The sequence below is a fragment of the Xenopus tropicalis genome, chromosome 7 (assembly GCF_000004195.4).
Source record: "Xenopus tropicalis strain Nigerian chromosome 7, UCB_Xtro_10.0, whole genome shotgun sequence".
NCBI classification, from domain to species: domain Eukaryota; kingdom Metazoa; phylum Chordata; class Amphibia; order Anura; family Pipidae; genus Xenopus; species Xenopus tropicalis.
The window spans coordinates 101,806,357-101,821,686 of NC_030683.2; the positions used below are offsets into that span (position 1 = coordinate 101,806,357).

Consider the following 15,330-nt stretch of genomic DNA (forward strand, 5'->3'; position numbering starts at 1 on the left):
CCCTCAAGAATGCTAAGAACTCACTCCCCTCCTTAGGAATGTGGATCTCAGCCAATCAGCAGGAGGCTGACTCATAGTCTAACTGAGCATGTACACCGGTCTTGGTCTTGGTGCAGGAGTGAAGCATTATGGGAACTTTCTTTACACAGCTCAGTGTTTTTTTTTCCTATGAGGCTTCTGATCATCTGAGCAGGAGTAATATGGGGAGACTTAAGGGCACTATTGAGAGAACTGAAGGTATGCCTGTAGCTTGAGATTAACTCTTTATTAGCCTTTCCTTCTCCTTTAATATAGTTTTATAGGTCATTGTGTCCTGAAAGCCAATTGAATTGTATTTCTAGATATGAGGGAAATATTCAAGAGGGCAGAAAGATTATTTGTACTGACAATGTACAGTGGTGTGAAAACCTATTTGCCCCCTTCCTGATTTCTTATTCTTTTGCATGTTTGTCACACTTAAATGTTTCTGCTCATCAAAAACCGTTAACTATTAGTCAAAGATAACATGATTGAACACAAAATGCAGTTTTTAAATGAAGGTTTACGTTATTAAGGGAGAAAAAAAACTCCAAATCTACATGGCCCTGTGTGAAAAAGTGATTGCCCCCCTTGTTAAAAAATAACTTAACTGTGGTTTATCAATTTCAATTTTCAATTTCAATTTTCAATTTCAATATCAATTTCTGTAGTCACCCCCAGGCCTGATTACTGCCACACCCGTTTCAATCAAGAAATCACTTAAATAGGAGCTACCTGACACAGAGAAGTAGACCAAAAGCACCTCAAAAGCTAGACATCATGCCAAGATCCAAAGAAATTCAGGAACAAATGAGAACAAAAGTAATTGAGATCCATCAGTCTGGTAAAGGTTATAAAGCCATTTCTAAAGCTTTGGGACTCCAGCGAACCACAGTGAGAGCCATTATCCACAAATGGCAAAAACATGGAACAGTGGTGAACCTTCCCAGGAGTGGCCGGCCGACCAAAATTACCCCAAGAGCGCAGAGACAACTCATCCGAGAGGCCAAAAAAGACCCCAGGACAACATCTAAAGAACTGCAGGCCTCACTTGCCTCAATTAAGGTCAGTGTTCACGACTCCACCATAAGAAAGAGACTGGGCAAAAACGGCCTGCATGGCAGATTTCCAAGGCGCAAACCACTTTTAAGCTAAAAGAACATTATGGCTCGTCTCAATTTTGCTAAAAAACATCTCAATGATTGCCAAGACTTTTGAGAAAATACCTTGTGGACCGACGAGACAAAAGTTTAACTTTTTGGAAGGTGCGTGTCCCGTTACATCTGGCGTAAAAGTAACACAGCATTTCAGAAAAAGAACATCATACCAACAGTAAAATATGGTGGTGGTAGTGTAATGGTCTGGGGTTGTTTTGCTGCTTCAGGACCTGGAAGGCTTGCTGTGATAGATGGAACCATGAATTCTACTGTCTACCAAAAAATCCTGAAGGAGAATGTCCGGCCATCTGTTCGTCAAATCAAGCTGAAGCGATCTTGGGTGCTGCAGCAGGACAATGACCCAAAACACACCAGCAAATCCACCTCTGAATGGCTGAAGAAAAACAAAATGAAGACTTTGGAGTGGCCTAGTCAAAGTCCTGACCTGAATCCTATTGAGATGTTGTGGCATGACCTTAAAAAAGGCGGTTCATGCAAGAAAACCCTCAAATAAAGCTGAATTACAACAATTCTGCAAAGATGAGTGGGCCAAAATTCCTCCAGAGCGCTGTAAAAGACTCGTTGCAAGTTATCGCAAACGCTTGATTGCAGTTATTGCTGCTAAGGGTGGCCCAACCAGTTATTAGGTTCAGGGGGCAATTACTTTTTCACACAGGGCCATGTAGGTTTGGATTTTTTTTCTCCCTAAATAATAAAAACCCTCATTTAAAAACTGCATTTTGTGTTTACTTGTGTTATCTTTGACTAATAGTTAAATGTGTTTGATGATCAGAAACATTTTGTGTGACAAACATGCAAAAGAATAAGAAATCAGGAAGGGGGCAAATAGTTTTTCACACCACTGTATATGCCATACATTTGTAATCTATATGTCTATGTAGATGGTCTGTATAACGTCTCTTGGAAACTAACACGCAGAATGCAGCCTCTCAAGTAAGTACGATAAAGGGAGAAGGCAAATACAGGTATGGGACCCATTATCCAGAATGCTTGGGACCTGGGGTTTTCCGGATAAGGGGTGTTTCTGTAATTTGAATCTCCATAACTTAAGTGTACTAAAAAAAGTATTTAAACAGTAATTAAACCCAAAAGGATTGTTTTGCCTCCAATAAGGAGTAATTATATCTTAGTACAAGGATCTGTTTTATTATTACAGAGAAAAAGGGAATTATTTTTAAACATTTGAATTATTTGCATCAATAGTACAATAAGTGGCTTATAATGGAGTCTATGGGAGATGGCCTTTCCGTAATTCGGAACTTTCTGGATAGTGGGTTTCCAGATAAGGGGTCCAATACATGTAGTATACTGGTATGGAACCTGTTATCCAGAATGTTTAGAACCAGGAAAGACCCCTTGGGGTCTTTCGGATAAGGGATCTTTCCATAGTTTAGATCTCCATGCTAAAAAATAATTTAAACATAAAAAAAAAAACCAATAGGATTGTTTTGTCTTCAATAAAGATGAATTATATTTTAGTTGGGATTAAGAACAAGGTCTTGTTTTATTATTACATAGGAAAAAGGGAATTGTTTCTAAAAATTAGAATTATTTGGTTACAATGGAATCTTTGAGAGATGCCTTCCTGTAATTCGGAACTTTCTAGATTATGGTTTCCGGATAACAGGTCCCATACCTGTACTGGAAATATACCTTATAGACGCACGCCTTCCTTCAGTAATTCTATTCCTATGCAATGCCTTCTCCACAGACCTTTCTAAGCAATAAGACATATTGGACCAGGATTAGAAAAGCACACAGGTTTATTGCATATCAATCTCATGTATAAATTCATTGTAGCATTGGAAAGATTACATTTGGTATACATTCCTATTCTACAGCATTAAACTCAAAATCAACTTTCTTATTTCATTATTTTAAGGAATTTCTCTACTCAAGTACATTTGTCTTTTATCACAAGCATCAAAAAGATTTCCCTCCCCACAAAAAAAAAATCGCTTTTTTGTATTTTTTTTTTCTACACTTAATATCCTGTATTTTCTTTATATTTACCCACATAAGCGATTTTATTTTTTTCATATTAACATCTGCCACAATATATCATGGGCAGCTGATGCATCAAGTCCCGGACAAAGAGTCTAGTCACATATACAGTAAGTGCATCTACAGAATTTTAAAATTGTTTTTTATTATCTTTTTTGTATTTTTTTCAATTTTCCTCTTAGAAAACTCACAAACAGACACAATAATGACGGCAATAACACCAGTCATGCACGGCTTCGCCTATAAACATAACAGAAGCAATATACAATCCAGAGTGTAAAAGAAACAAGCACAGTTCTTGTTCCGAAAACATTTCATTTAAAACATCAAATGAAAACCAGACATTTACAACTGATTTTTACTTTTCTGCAATATACAATCTTTTTTTGGGGGGGGGAGTGGGGGAATACAAGAGAAAAATAATGGGCCCATTGCTATATCAATGGTGAACCTAAACAGCAATATGAAGTATAGTCCAGTGAAAAGAGGGTCTATGGAGAATCTAGAACGCCTTGGAATTTGACGGCTGAGAATTAAGGGTGCCTTAATGCCAAACACACACTCAAAATGTCAATTTCCCAAAATACCGGTAGCAGTTTCTTTTTTACATTCTTTCTTGAATTCTGATAGAATGATATATCAGTGTTATTCGTATATAACAAGCAACAGAGTGAGAGCCAGTGGACTGCTTAAACAGAAGACCCGATGGCTGGAATGATCTGGTAAAATCTTGGTCCCATCCTGCTTGGTCCAAACCAGCTTCCATTTTGATTTATTAGTTCCCTGAAAACTATAAATGATGGGGTCCAATAGGATTATAACTGCGTCCGTGCGTCAGCAGGTAGACAATATAAATCTACAATATACTTCACACATTATTTGTACTGAAGGGGCTTGAAACATGTTAAATACCGTATGCTGTAAGTCATTCATATCTCTTATCAATCATCATGAACCCATTGATCTCAATAGCAATATAAATTCTTCCTTTGACGGGTGTTTTACAGATTGCAGTAAGGACTTATGTGCTGTAACACTTATGTGCAGATCAGTAGCCCAACGGCTAACTCCTGGAAAATCCACTGGATCTAAAGTTTCACATTTATGAAGTTGACATATTACAATATTATATAATGTTATTAACTGGCATGCCAGTGGTTAGGCCCATTGCAAGGTGTTATCTACGAGCAACAACTCATGATTTACTCATAGATGTACAACTACACAACTCAAAATGGTGTCAATTTAAGCCTGTATCCGTATTTTACCTGATTTTGTTTTTCTTAACCCTTGGTATTCAGTGCATCTGTTAGTTATGTGTTGTATAAATTGTAAGTGCAATTAACTACAGTGGATTCAAAACTGAACATTTAAGTACTGATAATAAGTGCTGGTTTTACAAACTGGGACTAGTTTTATCCTCCAATCATTTAATGATTAGTAACCACTGAATTCAAACTCTAAAGAATGATAAATAGACTATTCAATTTAAGCCAGATGGGAAACACTGACATTACAATTGTCTATCACATAAATACATTTAATTTATAGTCATAAATTAGCAACAGAAAAAAAATCTATGAAATTACCCAGTTATTGTATATTTAAAAACCAAAGCATGACCTCAGTGAAACTTCCAATGAAAACCTTTCAGAACTGCAGTCCGACTAAATATAGCTGGGAATTTGTACTTACATAGGCAGGCATTCACTTTTTTAAAAAAAAGGAAATATGTTCCATTGTACGGTTGGGTCTCTGGTGTCATTATTTCAGAAATCCAAAATAGTCCAGTGATTTTTTTATTCATTGTGTCTAAATATAAAATATAGTCAGGGTATTTGAGACTCTGGGAATACTTCAAATTAAAAATGCCCCATAGCTTCTAATAATAAAAAAGCCGATCCCTCAACTTCTAACTCATCACAATACTGATGTCATCAGCTTAAACTGGATATCCAGCGCCGTGATGTCATCTCTTTAGGCTCATTTTCAGAGGGAAAATCTTTATTGGGGAATTTTCCTGAATTTTTAGAATCCACTGGACAATAATATATGGATTAGCCGTAGCCATTCAGCATCTATAGAATATACATTCATCCTTGTTCTTTATGTCAGACTGTCATCAAATACTCAACCATGCATTGTTCCAATGGAACTGTTGAATAACTACATTTTATCTGAGATTCTTAAACGTCAGGACTTTCTTAAAAATAAAATTTTTTAAACTAAATGATCAAAATCAACAATCATTTATTTTGTCTGGAAACCCCTCCCGGGACTCATTTCATTAGTTGTTCTTTGCATTTTTGGAAGCTGCCATTCGAACCAACAGTAGAGGGGTGTTGCCTGCTATTTAATTTCCTTTTTATAGTTCCTATTCTAAAGGGAATTAGTTGGAAGGAATTCTTTATTTGACAGTTCTCTGTTCTAAGATCTTGGGCACCATCCAAATAACACAGCATGCAGAGACTGAAAAGCTTTAAACTTTTAGTGCAGTCTCCGAGTGGAGCTGGTTTTCGCTAATTATTTGTCAGAGGCTTAGTTTTATATTTTGTTTGTGATTATATATCTGTGGCTGGTAATGCAGAAGAAAAATATCTATACTAACCTGAAATAAGATATGTGAGGTATTAGCACAAGTTACAAAATAGCAATGCATTTCTTTCAAAATAATGCCCAAAAAATGCATTCTGAAGCTCACAAATAAGCGTTGGCTAATATGGCAATCTGGAATTGTACAGCAAAGCACTGTCACAAAATATTCTACATTTAAAAATGTATAATCATTTCATTTATGATGAACAGAGCCCACAATTAATGTTAATTCAAATCAGACAAGTTCCAATCTTTTTTGAAAAGAATAAAAAAAGTTATTATGGACAATCGGGTATGTTGATGATTTTATCTGTGCTGAAGAAAAAAAGGAATAGGATGTGTTTTAAGAGCTATGGTGGAATAGAATACAAATTATAGTAAATATCCATTACTGTCAGTGCCTCGTTTTGTGGATATAAAATCACATGGTATGTTCCGTCTTGTGTCATATTAATTGTTTGTTACTGTGCTTAGTGAAATCACATACCTATCTATAAATGCTGCCATTGGATCAGCTAGGAAAATAGCTGCTCTTATCTAGGTTTTTTTTGTAACATTTACAAATATATTTTTAGATTTCTTTCTGTAGAAGAATTCTGCCACTCATCCAGGAGAATTAACCATAAAGAGATGATAAAGGTATCCATGCCTAAGAAATCGATATTTATAAATATTACAAAATACCCCTTTACGTAGTACATATGTATATCCCATCGGGAACTGATATGTATTGATATATATATATAAAGCACAGAATATCTTTGGGCAGCAGACAAAGAGGCTGTCCATAATACTTTTAACAGCTACAAATATGGGCAAGGATCCAGTGTATTGAAATGCCATTATGTCAAAGTAATTGTGGCCTAGAATGCTGGGAAACGTCCTTGTCTTATGATATGGCTTTGGAAGCTATATACAAAGGCAGACAAGCATACCTATACATTTAACATTTTTCAGTCCCCCTTATATTTACATTTTATTATTTTTTTTTGTTTGTTTTGAGTCAGGTGTCTAGTGCTTTAATACAGTACATTATAGAGTGATTCCAATTGATTTTGAACTCACCAACAATGGATAACAATGAAAAGAAGTGACATATTTATTACATGGCACTTACTGCTGTGGAAATGTGAAACCGGTAGCCTTAAATCACTATGTTGCTGTTTTCTCAAGCAAAGCACATGAAAAACATTTTACTTTTTTTGACATAAACTGTCTTTTTTTTTTCTTAAACACTTATGACAAATAAATACAATATTTAGGAAAAACATAATTAGAAAAAAAAAGAAAATAATTTTAACAAATACGTGATTGTCTGGAATTTTGCAGCAAAAAAGGTTAAAGGAGTCATTAAAACCGAACTTTGATCACAGCTTTCAAAAAAACCAAAAAAACCTTAAAAAATAACTAACATATTCTTCAGCGCTGAGATCTTCAATTGAAAAGAATATGTTTTTTTGTTGTTGAATTATTTGGCACATGGAGATTTCCAACACCTTTAATATTATACACATCACAAACTTATTACTCGGTTTTGGTCCTTCACTATTTTCTAATATCAACATTATTTGTTTCACTATAGTGATATGTAATGCAAAAATACTGTTACTGAAACATAAAATAAGTAAACACACCAGAGAAGGAAAATGATAAAATATATACAAACTAAGCTTATCTCCATCTTTTATACTAGTTGAAAAGAAATATTGGCCCCCAAAGCAGAATTTAGCAGAAGGGTAAGCCCAATTGTTGGGTTATTTTCTGACCTAAAAAGCTATTTGCAACCTTGAGGGGTGTCTTCTTTGAAAATTAAAAATGCCAGTGCCCAAACTCTTTTATTTGTATTGAGATTTGAGGTGCTTTCCTATGAACTGGAGATCTAATAGACGGAAAAGGGAAAAAAGAAGCTATATTGCAATAAAATGTGCCTCTCAAATGGGCAAAATGATGTCTCTGCAAAAGGCTGAAATTACCCATTTTTTTTACTTAATTTATTCTATTAAAAGGGTTGTACAGGTATGGGACCCATTGTCCAGAATACTCAGGACCTGGGGTTTTCCAGGATAAGGAGTCTTTCCATAATTCGGATCTCCTACCTTAAGTCTGCTAAAAATCATTTAAACATTAAGTAAACCCAATAGGATTGTTTTGCCTCCAATAAGGATTAATTATATCTTAGTTGGGATCAAATACAAGGTACTGTTTTATTATTACAGAGAAAAAGAAAAACATTTTTAAAAATGTGAATTTTTTGATTAAAATGGAGTCTATGGGAGATGGCCTTTCTGTAATTCGGTGTTTTCTGGATAATGGGTTTCTAGATAAGGGGTCCAATACCTGTATTGGTTAATCCCCCCATCAATTAAGGAAGTGATGTTTTATTAACTTTATAATAAAGGATCCCACATAATTGGCAAATTTCTTACTTTAACCAGATGGAGCAAGAAATGAACATATGTGGTAGAATCACTACTTTAGCTGGCAGGAGAGTATGTGAAATAGATGCCAAATACCTCAATATTTAATCTAGATACAGTGGAACTAAATTTAGAAACACAATATAATTTGTCTGTGTTTTTATTTTGATTATTACTGTGCCAGCTTATTGAAGGAAAAAACATTTAATGGACTTTGAAATATAAAAATATTGCAAATATTGCTTCTAAAATTGCAGTCTGATGCGATTTGTGGCAAGTTTCGATGCCTGTGAGAATAAGAAGATTTAAAAGGCAAAATAGATCCAACTCTCCCATGATGATAAGGGCACACAGGATTATGTGATTGGTCTATACTGCCCAACTTTTGCTTCATAACTTATTTGGAAATATCACGTTTCTATGTAATTTATATTCTACATTTAGAATCTCCCCTACAGTCTCTTGTCAGGCACACAGGTGAACTTTAGCCCAGTGCAGGTCTTATATTTAAACAGTAATCTATGCTTCTGATGGAACAAAAGACTTGGTATATAACTTGACAATATTGTATCTATTTTATATAAATAATTTTACACAGCACCATAAACATTTTTCATTTTCATATGGAATTTTTGAAGATTGAAAATGGTATATTCTCCTAAAATAACTCTAGTGGTTTAACTTACTTCTACCGGCGTATGCAGGACTGTGTTTTTAATTAACTCAACACCATGCTTTTATAAAGGCTTTCAGTGCTTTGCGTCCATCTTTGAGTAAAGGCATTAATAGGAACCTGTGGTTTACACAACATTTTCTTCTGTGTATAACAGTTTCAATGAGGTGGTAGCTTTAAAGGGCCAACAATACATGGAGAACACGATAACTGAAATGATACTGGGGACAAACAATTCTTGCCCCCTAAAGACCAAAAGGACCACTTGAAATCTTCACTTTCCGTTCTGCTTTCTCTTGTGTTGGATAGGGATGTAGTTTAAAACCTTGGTTAAATGTACTCTGTGTTCACAAATGGTTGATTGAATTAAAAGTCCCTGATTCTGGTGTGGCTCCAGCCATGTTCAACCAAGCGTCCAGGGAATTGTGGGAAGAAGTATGAAGAGAAGTGTTTTCAGAAAGGGATAACATCATTGCGTAAGCCTGGAGGGTGTTAATATAAACAATTAGATGTGAAATGTATCATGATAAAATATTTGCACAGGTGATATTATTTACACATTTTACTCCCAGTAAGGAACATTATTGCTATTCATGTTTCTGATCCTATAAATGATGGGAAAATGTTTAACAATAATTTCATGCCACTAAATACAGGTATGGGACCCATTATCCAGGATGCTCAGGACATGGGTTTTTCCAGATAAGGGATCTTTCTGTAATTTGGATCTCTATACCTTAAGTCTACTAAAAGATTATTTAAACATGAAATAAACCCAATAGGATTGTTTTGCCCGCAATAAGGATTAATTATATCTTAGTTGGGATCAAGTACAAGGTACTGTTTTATTATTACAGAGAAAAGGGAAATCATTTAACCATTAAATAAACCCAATAGGACTGTTCTGCCCCCCAATAAGGGGTAATTATATCTTAGTTGGGATCAAGTACAGGTACTGTTTTATTATTACAGAGAAAAGGGAATCATTTTTAAAACTATGAATTATTTGCTAGAATGGAGTCTATGGGAGATGACCTTCCCGTAATTTGGAACGTTCTGGATAAGGGGTTTCCAGATATTGGATCCCATACCTGTACCTATAAACTATTTCATAAGATTAAATTGCTTACAAATTGTGTATCTTTACCACAGTTGGTTCTGTCTCTAAAACAGTCTCATTTTTTCATGTTGGCACCATTTCACTTCTAGAACATCCAGTTGTATGAAACTGTGCCCCAAAATGCTATGAACCTTCCTTTGCCAATAGTTTAAGTAAGAATTGTTCTTAGGAAAAAATACAAATATCTGAAATATTTCCCTCGCTTTCATTCTAGACCATTAACTTGTTTGAACCGGCACTCAACTCTTTCTGTGTTTAAATTTGTATTGGCACAAGTTTTTGTGTACATTTTACTCCTTATATAGAGACGCATGATTTGCAGGCTCTTGTCAAATAAAGAATTAAAAAAAATTAAAACAGGAAATTGCCATTTAAAAGGAAAATGTATTCAAGCTTCAAATCAGCTTTTAACACCTCCTTTATATTGCTGCAAAATCAATCTAATTCCAGTTTTATATTAAGCAATATTTCCATGGCATGAAGTTAAGTAAAATGTTTAATACTTAATAAATATAAATCACATTGCAACTTTGCTTTAAGTTTAGGAAGCCCTTTTCTGTTTGCAAGATTGAATTACAGCAAATGTTCATTTCATTTTACTGTAGTTGTACTTATATTTATAAACCGCGTTCATTAATTCAATTCTGAGCTTAATTTTGTTACACTTCGCACTTAAGGTGACCACAAAAGGTGGCGGAAAATTGTAGCTCATCTCCAGGATTATAAAGATGTAAAAGATTATCCTACATAGTTGTGACAATGGTATACAGGTACAATTTAAATAATAATACAGGTATGGGATCCCTTACCCGGAAACCCCTTATCCAGAATGTTCTGAATTACGGAAAGCCCACCTCCCATAGACTCCATTATAAGCAAATAATTCTAATTTTTAAAAATGATTTCCTTTTTCTCTGTAATAATAAAACAGAACCTTGTACTTGATCCCAACTAAGATATAATTAATCCTTATTGGGGGCAGAACAATCCCATTGGGTTTATTTAATGGTTAAATTATTCCTTTTTCTCTGTAATAATAAAACAGTACCTGTACTTGATCCCAACTAAGATATAATTACCCCTTATTGGGGGCAGAACAGCCCCATTGGGTTTATTTAATGGTTAAATTATTCCTTTTTCTCTGTAATAATAAAACAGAACCTTGTACTTGATCTAGCTAAGATATAATTAATCCTTATTGGGGGCAAAACAATCCTATTGGGTTTATTCAATATTTAAATGATTTTTAGCAGACTTAAGTTATGGAGCTCCAAATTACGGAAAGATCCCTTATCCGGAAAACCCCAGGTCCCGAGCATTCTGGATAACAGGTCCCATACCTGTACTAATATACTTTTAATAACTATTCTTTTTTATTTGCCATTGACTGGGGACAGGATAGAAATAATATTCAAAATATTTTTTTATAAGATATACCAACATGCACATAATAATATCTGGGCATTATTACAAATATTTTCATAGATCTTGGACAAATATGATCAATGTTGTTTCATATGTACACACATTTGACTGACATATAGTATAAGAATACAGAAGCAACCACTTTGTTATGCATGGGACATCTTCAATACCTCAATACCTCTGCTTAGAGCAGATGTCAAAATGTCCATTAAATGCCCTTGATCACTTGAGACTGACTTGATTTGGAAGCTATGCAAGTGTGATGATAGGCTATAATTCTCATTCTGACCTGTGGTAAGCCATTAGGTTTGGGCAGATTTTGACTGTAGCTATTGACAGTAGTGATTAGAATTCACCATTGGTGGTGCAAAAAAGTTACTTCTAGTCTTGTAACCTATAGTAACTAATGATCACTGACCATTAAGTGTTGAATTGACTATTTTCCATCATGGCCCATTTTATAATGTAGCAAAGGCTAGGTTTATGATGATCATTTTCACCTTACTGACCATAATATACTATCTACCTTGGCAACTGAAATGACTCCACCTACATGTAATAGCGGTCGATGCCTGCCAGAACCCACACCCAATCACTAAGTCACTTTTTTTTATTACATAAAATATTCAGGGGCAGGTTTTCTATTGGCTGTTGTGTAAAGATCAATTCCAATCAATCCAAAAGAAAAATAGAATGCGTAACGATTCAGAATGAATAATGAATATTGAATCTTCCTGGCAAAGGGTGCTGACGCTTCTCACAAAGAAGATTCAATCATTATTATTTTATCAATATTAATCAGGTCAGATTAATAGTCTATAATGGAATTCAATATCTCAGACCATTTGGTCTTTTAGAATTCTAAGAGATTGATTTCCAACATGGCTTAGGCAGCATTAAACGGTCTTGACCACATCAATGAGATTATTTGATTAACTGATGCCTATAAAGATTGATGGAGATAAGAAAAACTACAGAAAATTCCATTTGATCTTTAATAAATCTGCTCCTCAGTGTCTCCTCCTTAATAAGTGTTTTTAAAAATTAATATATCTCTGCTTTAGCCTCATTTCTATTAACGATCTGTTATTGTAACTAGTTAGTAGCCTGTTAGTATTTGTCACCTTTGTACTTTTTCCAAAATGAGTTTTTCTCATACTATTAAAGCAGACGTTAGTACATTAACCACATTAGCAGGCATGAAACAGAGACATGCAAATGACTTATACTGAAACACAACACACACCAATGTATCAAGTCTACTGTCCACTTAGCCAAACTCTGTTTCATTACCTTATGTTAGATAAATCATAAATAGGTAGAATAGGGCTTAGTGAAGCAGGCTGCATAAGAAGGATGTCATAATGTATTTACTGTTCTGAGCACTTTTAGATACATGAAAAGGAGTATTTTTAGTCCAAGTCCAGGACTTAAGTCATATTATATTCAAGCTGACACAGTACATAAGTTGCCTGCAATTTAACATAAGGGTTATGTTTAACATAATTAGAATGACATCAACTGTGCCTCAAAGATTGATTGCAGATTTCTGTATCAGGGCATAAAATTAAACATTTATTTATTCTATTCCTTCATTCTCACCAGTATACTAGGGAAGCAAGTAAAAGCTGCGCGGTGGCCAGTGGTTGGGGGCGCAGGGGTTGCGGTGCAATTTCAAGGTGAGGTTGCATAATAAAAAAGGTTCAGGCTTGTAATTCTCTAGTGGGGGTCAAGTGTTCTATGTGTACCCTCCAGTTACAGTTTCTTGAACCCTTACAAGAATATCTAGCTGTAAGTGTGTGCGCAACATGGGTAACAATGAGAGTTACATTTTGTAATTATACAAATTATTACAGGGCTAGTTGATGCTTCTGGATGCCATGCTAAGTGATGTACGTTCGTATTCTGTACATACCTGGTTTTTAGCCTGCCTGTACAGAGTTTCTTTTAATGTTTCAGAGTCTAAGGTGGAATTAAACACATCTTTAACTTCAAATGCTTCCTCTGCTGTTTTTCGAAGGTCCAGCCCCTTCCCAAAATTCGGAATCTGTTCCATATCTAACAGACCGGCATCTTCCTCCTCAATACACCTGTACCAATGACCAGGGGGAGGGGTAGTTGGTGGACCTTTTATTAGCTTGTCTGTTTTTTTTTTTTACTTAAACTAGCCGTTTGTGCAATTTTGCTATTTTGGTGCCAGCATGCAATATGCCATGGGGTTTATTTGCACAAGCCACATGCACAAAAAGAAGGACAGGAATGGAACTGACAGACACACACAGAGAAAATGTGACCACAAATGGATATGTCCTTAATAATGTTTAATGGTCCAGCATGCGGTTCAGTATTCTGTACCTGTGTGACTGCCTGAAATGTTTTTACAAACTCAGGGATTTTTCTTTTTTTGGAAACTGAATAAAATTGCGTTGTATATACATACATACATATATATATATATATATATATATATATATGCACATATAAAATTGCTTTTGTTGCAATTTTTTCATTGACCACAGTCCTTGCAATTAGGTATGCCAACAGTTTTCACTGATATACATTTTGGCCCTGCATTTTTTTTAAAAGAATGTTTAGTGCCAGCAATCTCTTCCAAAATATTTAAGGCCTCAGAGCTGTGTGTGTACATTTCTAAAACAAACTGTGTTGTAAAAATACCCTCTGATATTATGTTTAATGATGGTGAAACACATAAATGATTTATGAACATAAGGCATGGCACCAAGGACGGGTAATTAAATTACCTTCGGGTGTGATCAAAGCTCATTGTGAGGGATGTGGGTTCTTCATCTTCCTCATCCTCTTCATATGTTTCTTGGTTTTCCATGGAAGGTGACACCGTTTCATCTTGTGACTTCCCTGTCAAGCTTCCATCTTCATAGTCTTCTTCTAGTTCATCATCTTCTTCCTCATCTGCATCATCTGGTTTCTGGTTGACCAAACTGAGGCATTTCGAACTGTCTATATCCTGGATTTCTGTCCTATAATATCATCAATAGAAGTGCAAATGCATTATTAGTGAATGTGTATTATTACCAGCTGAACAAACTTTAAACTCCTACTCAAAAATCATAAAGGGTTTTTTTGGTTGAACTTATGGGTTTTCTCTATCAACAGTATCTAGTCAGTACCAAATTTATTGGTGGTGGTTAAAATGGTGGGATCCCAGTCTAGCAAGAAATGGCATATCCAATTATGATGGCTTGCTTGGCCCATCTCTGGATACCTTTTTGTGGACATAAAAGATTTTTTAACCCACAGTTGAACTGCTGTACATTTTGCTTGCCTTCTTTTTGTTTTTTTAATCATTTAACAAGACGGACTTCACTTTTTTCATCCTTACTAGCTATGTTATTTGGAAAACATTACAATAGAATACCTACAGTCAAACTCGTGTGGGAGTTTAAGATGGACCTGTCTCAAGGGTTTACCACTCATAGCATGTGAACAATTTACAATTGCATTGGTTATTGCTCCTACATTCCGTCTTTATGCGTATTATACAGAAACGTATAAAGAATGCAGAAAAGCTGTAACGCATGAAAATAAAACTCATATCTAGATTATTCAGGAAAAAAATGTATGCATCAGTTAAGTCTGTCAACCTACTGATTAATTAAATGTTACAGTCTCAATGAGATTTTACGATAGGAACCCTTTTCCCTGAAACGCCTTTTGAGCCTTGGCTCCTGTCACTTAATCTAAACACATAAGTGGCATGTTTGTGTTAGAGTGTTTCACTTAGTTATTCTTTATGATAAATACCCACATTTGATTCTCTCTCAGGAATCACTATGCCAGTCTGCTACGTATTCCCTTTGTCTATCTTTATCCCACAGCAGGAAAGGCTGAGTGATCTCCAGTTTCCTTCAGGAAATGCCA

At 35.1% G+C, this 15,330-nt stretch overlaps 1 protein-coding gene across 7 annotated transcripts in view; it reads right to left on the reverse strand.

Moving 5' to 3' along the window:
- Window positions 1-8,063: 8,063 nt before the first annotated feature.
- prdm16 (PR domain 16) overlaps window positions 8,064-15,330 on the reverse strand; it is a 400,466-nt gene continuing 393,199 nt past the window's right edge. For 6 of the 7 annotated variants that reach the window (XM_031905689.1, XM_031905688.1, XM_031905687.1 and 3 more), the window contains 3 exons: window positions 14,193-14,429; window positions 13,346-13,520; window positions 8,064-9,367 (listed from right to left, as the gene is read on the reverse strand). In XM_031905689.1, coding sequence (XP_031761549.1) covers window positions 9,233-9,367; window positions 13,346-13,520; window positions 14,193-14,429 — 547 coding nt within the window. In that variant the 3' untranslated portion in view covers window positions 8,064-9,232. The remainder of the gene's footprint in view (window positions 9,368-13,345; window positions 13,521-14,192; window positions 14,430-15,330) is intronic. The other variant, XM_031905690.1, reaches the window with a different exon arrangement.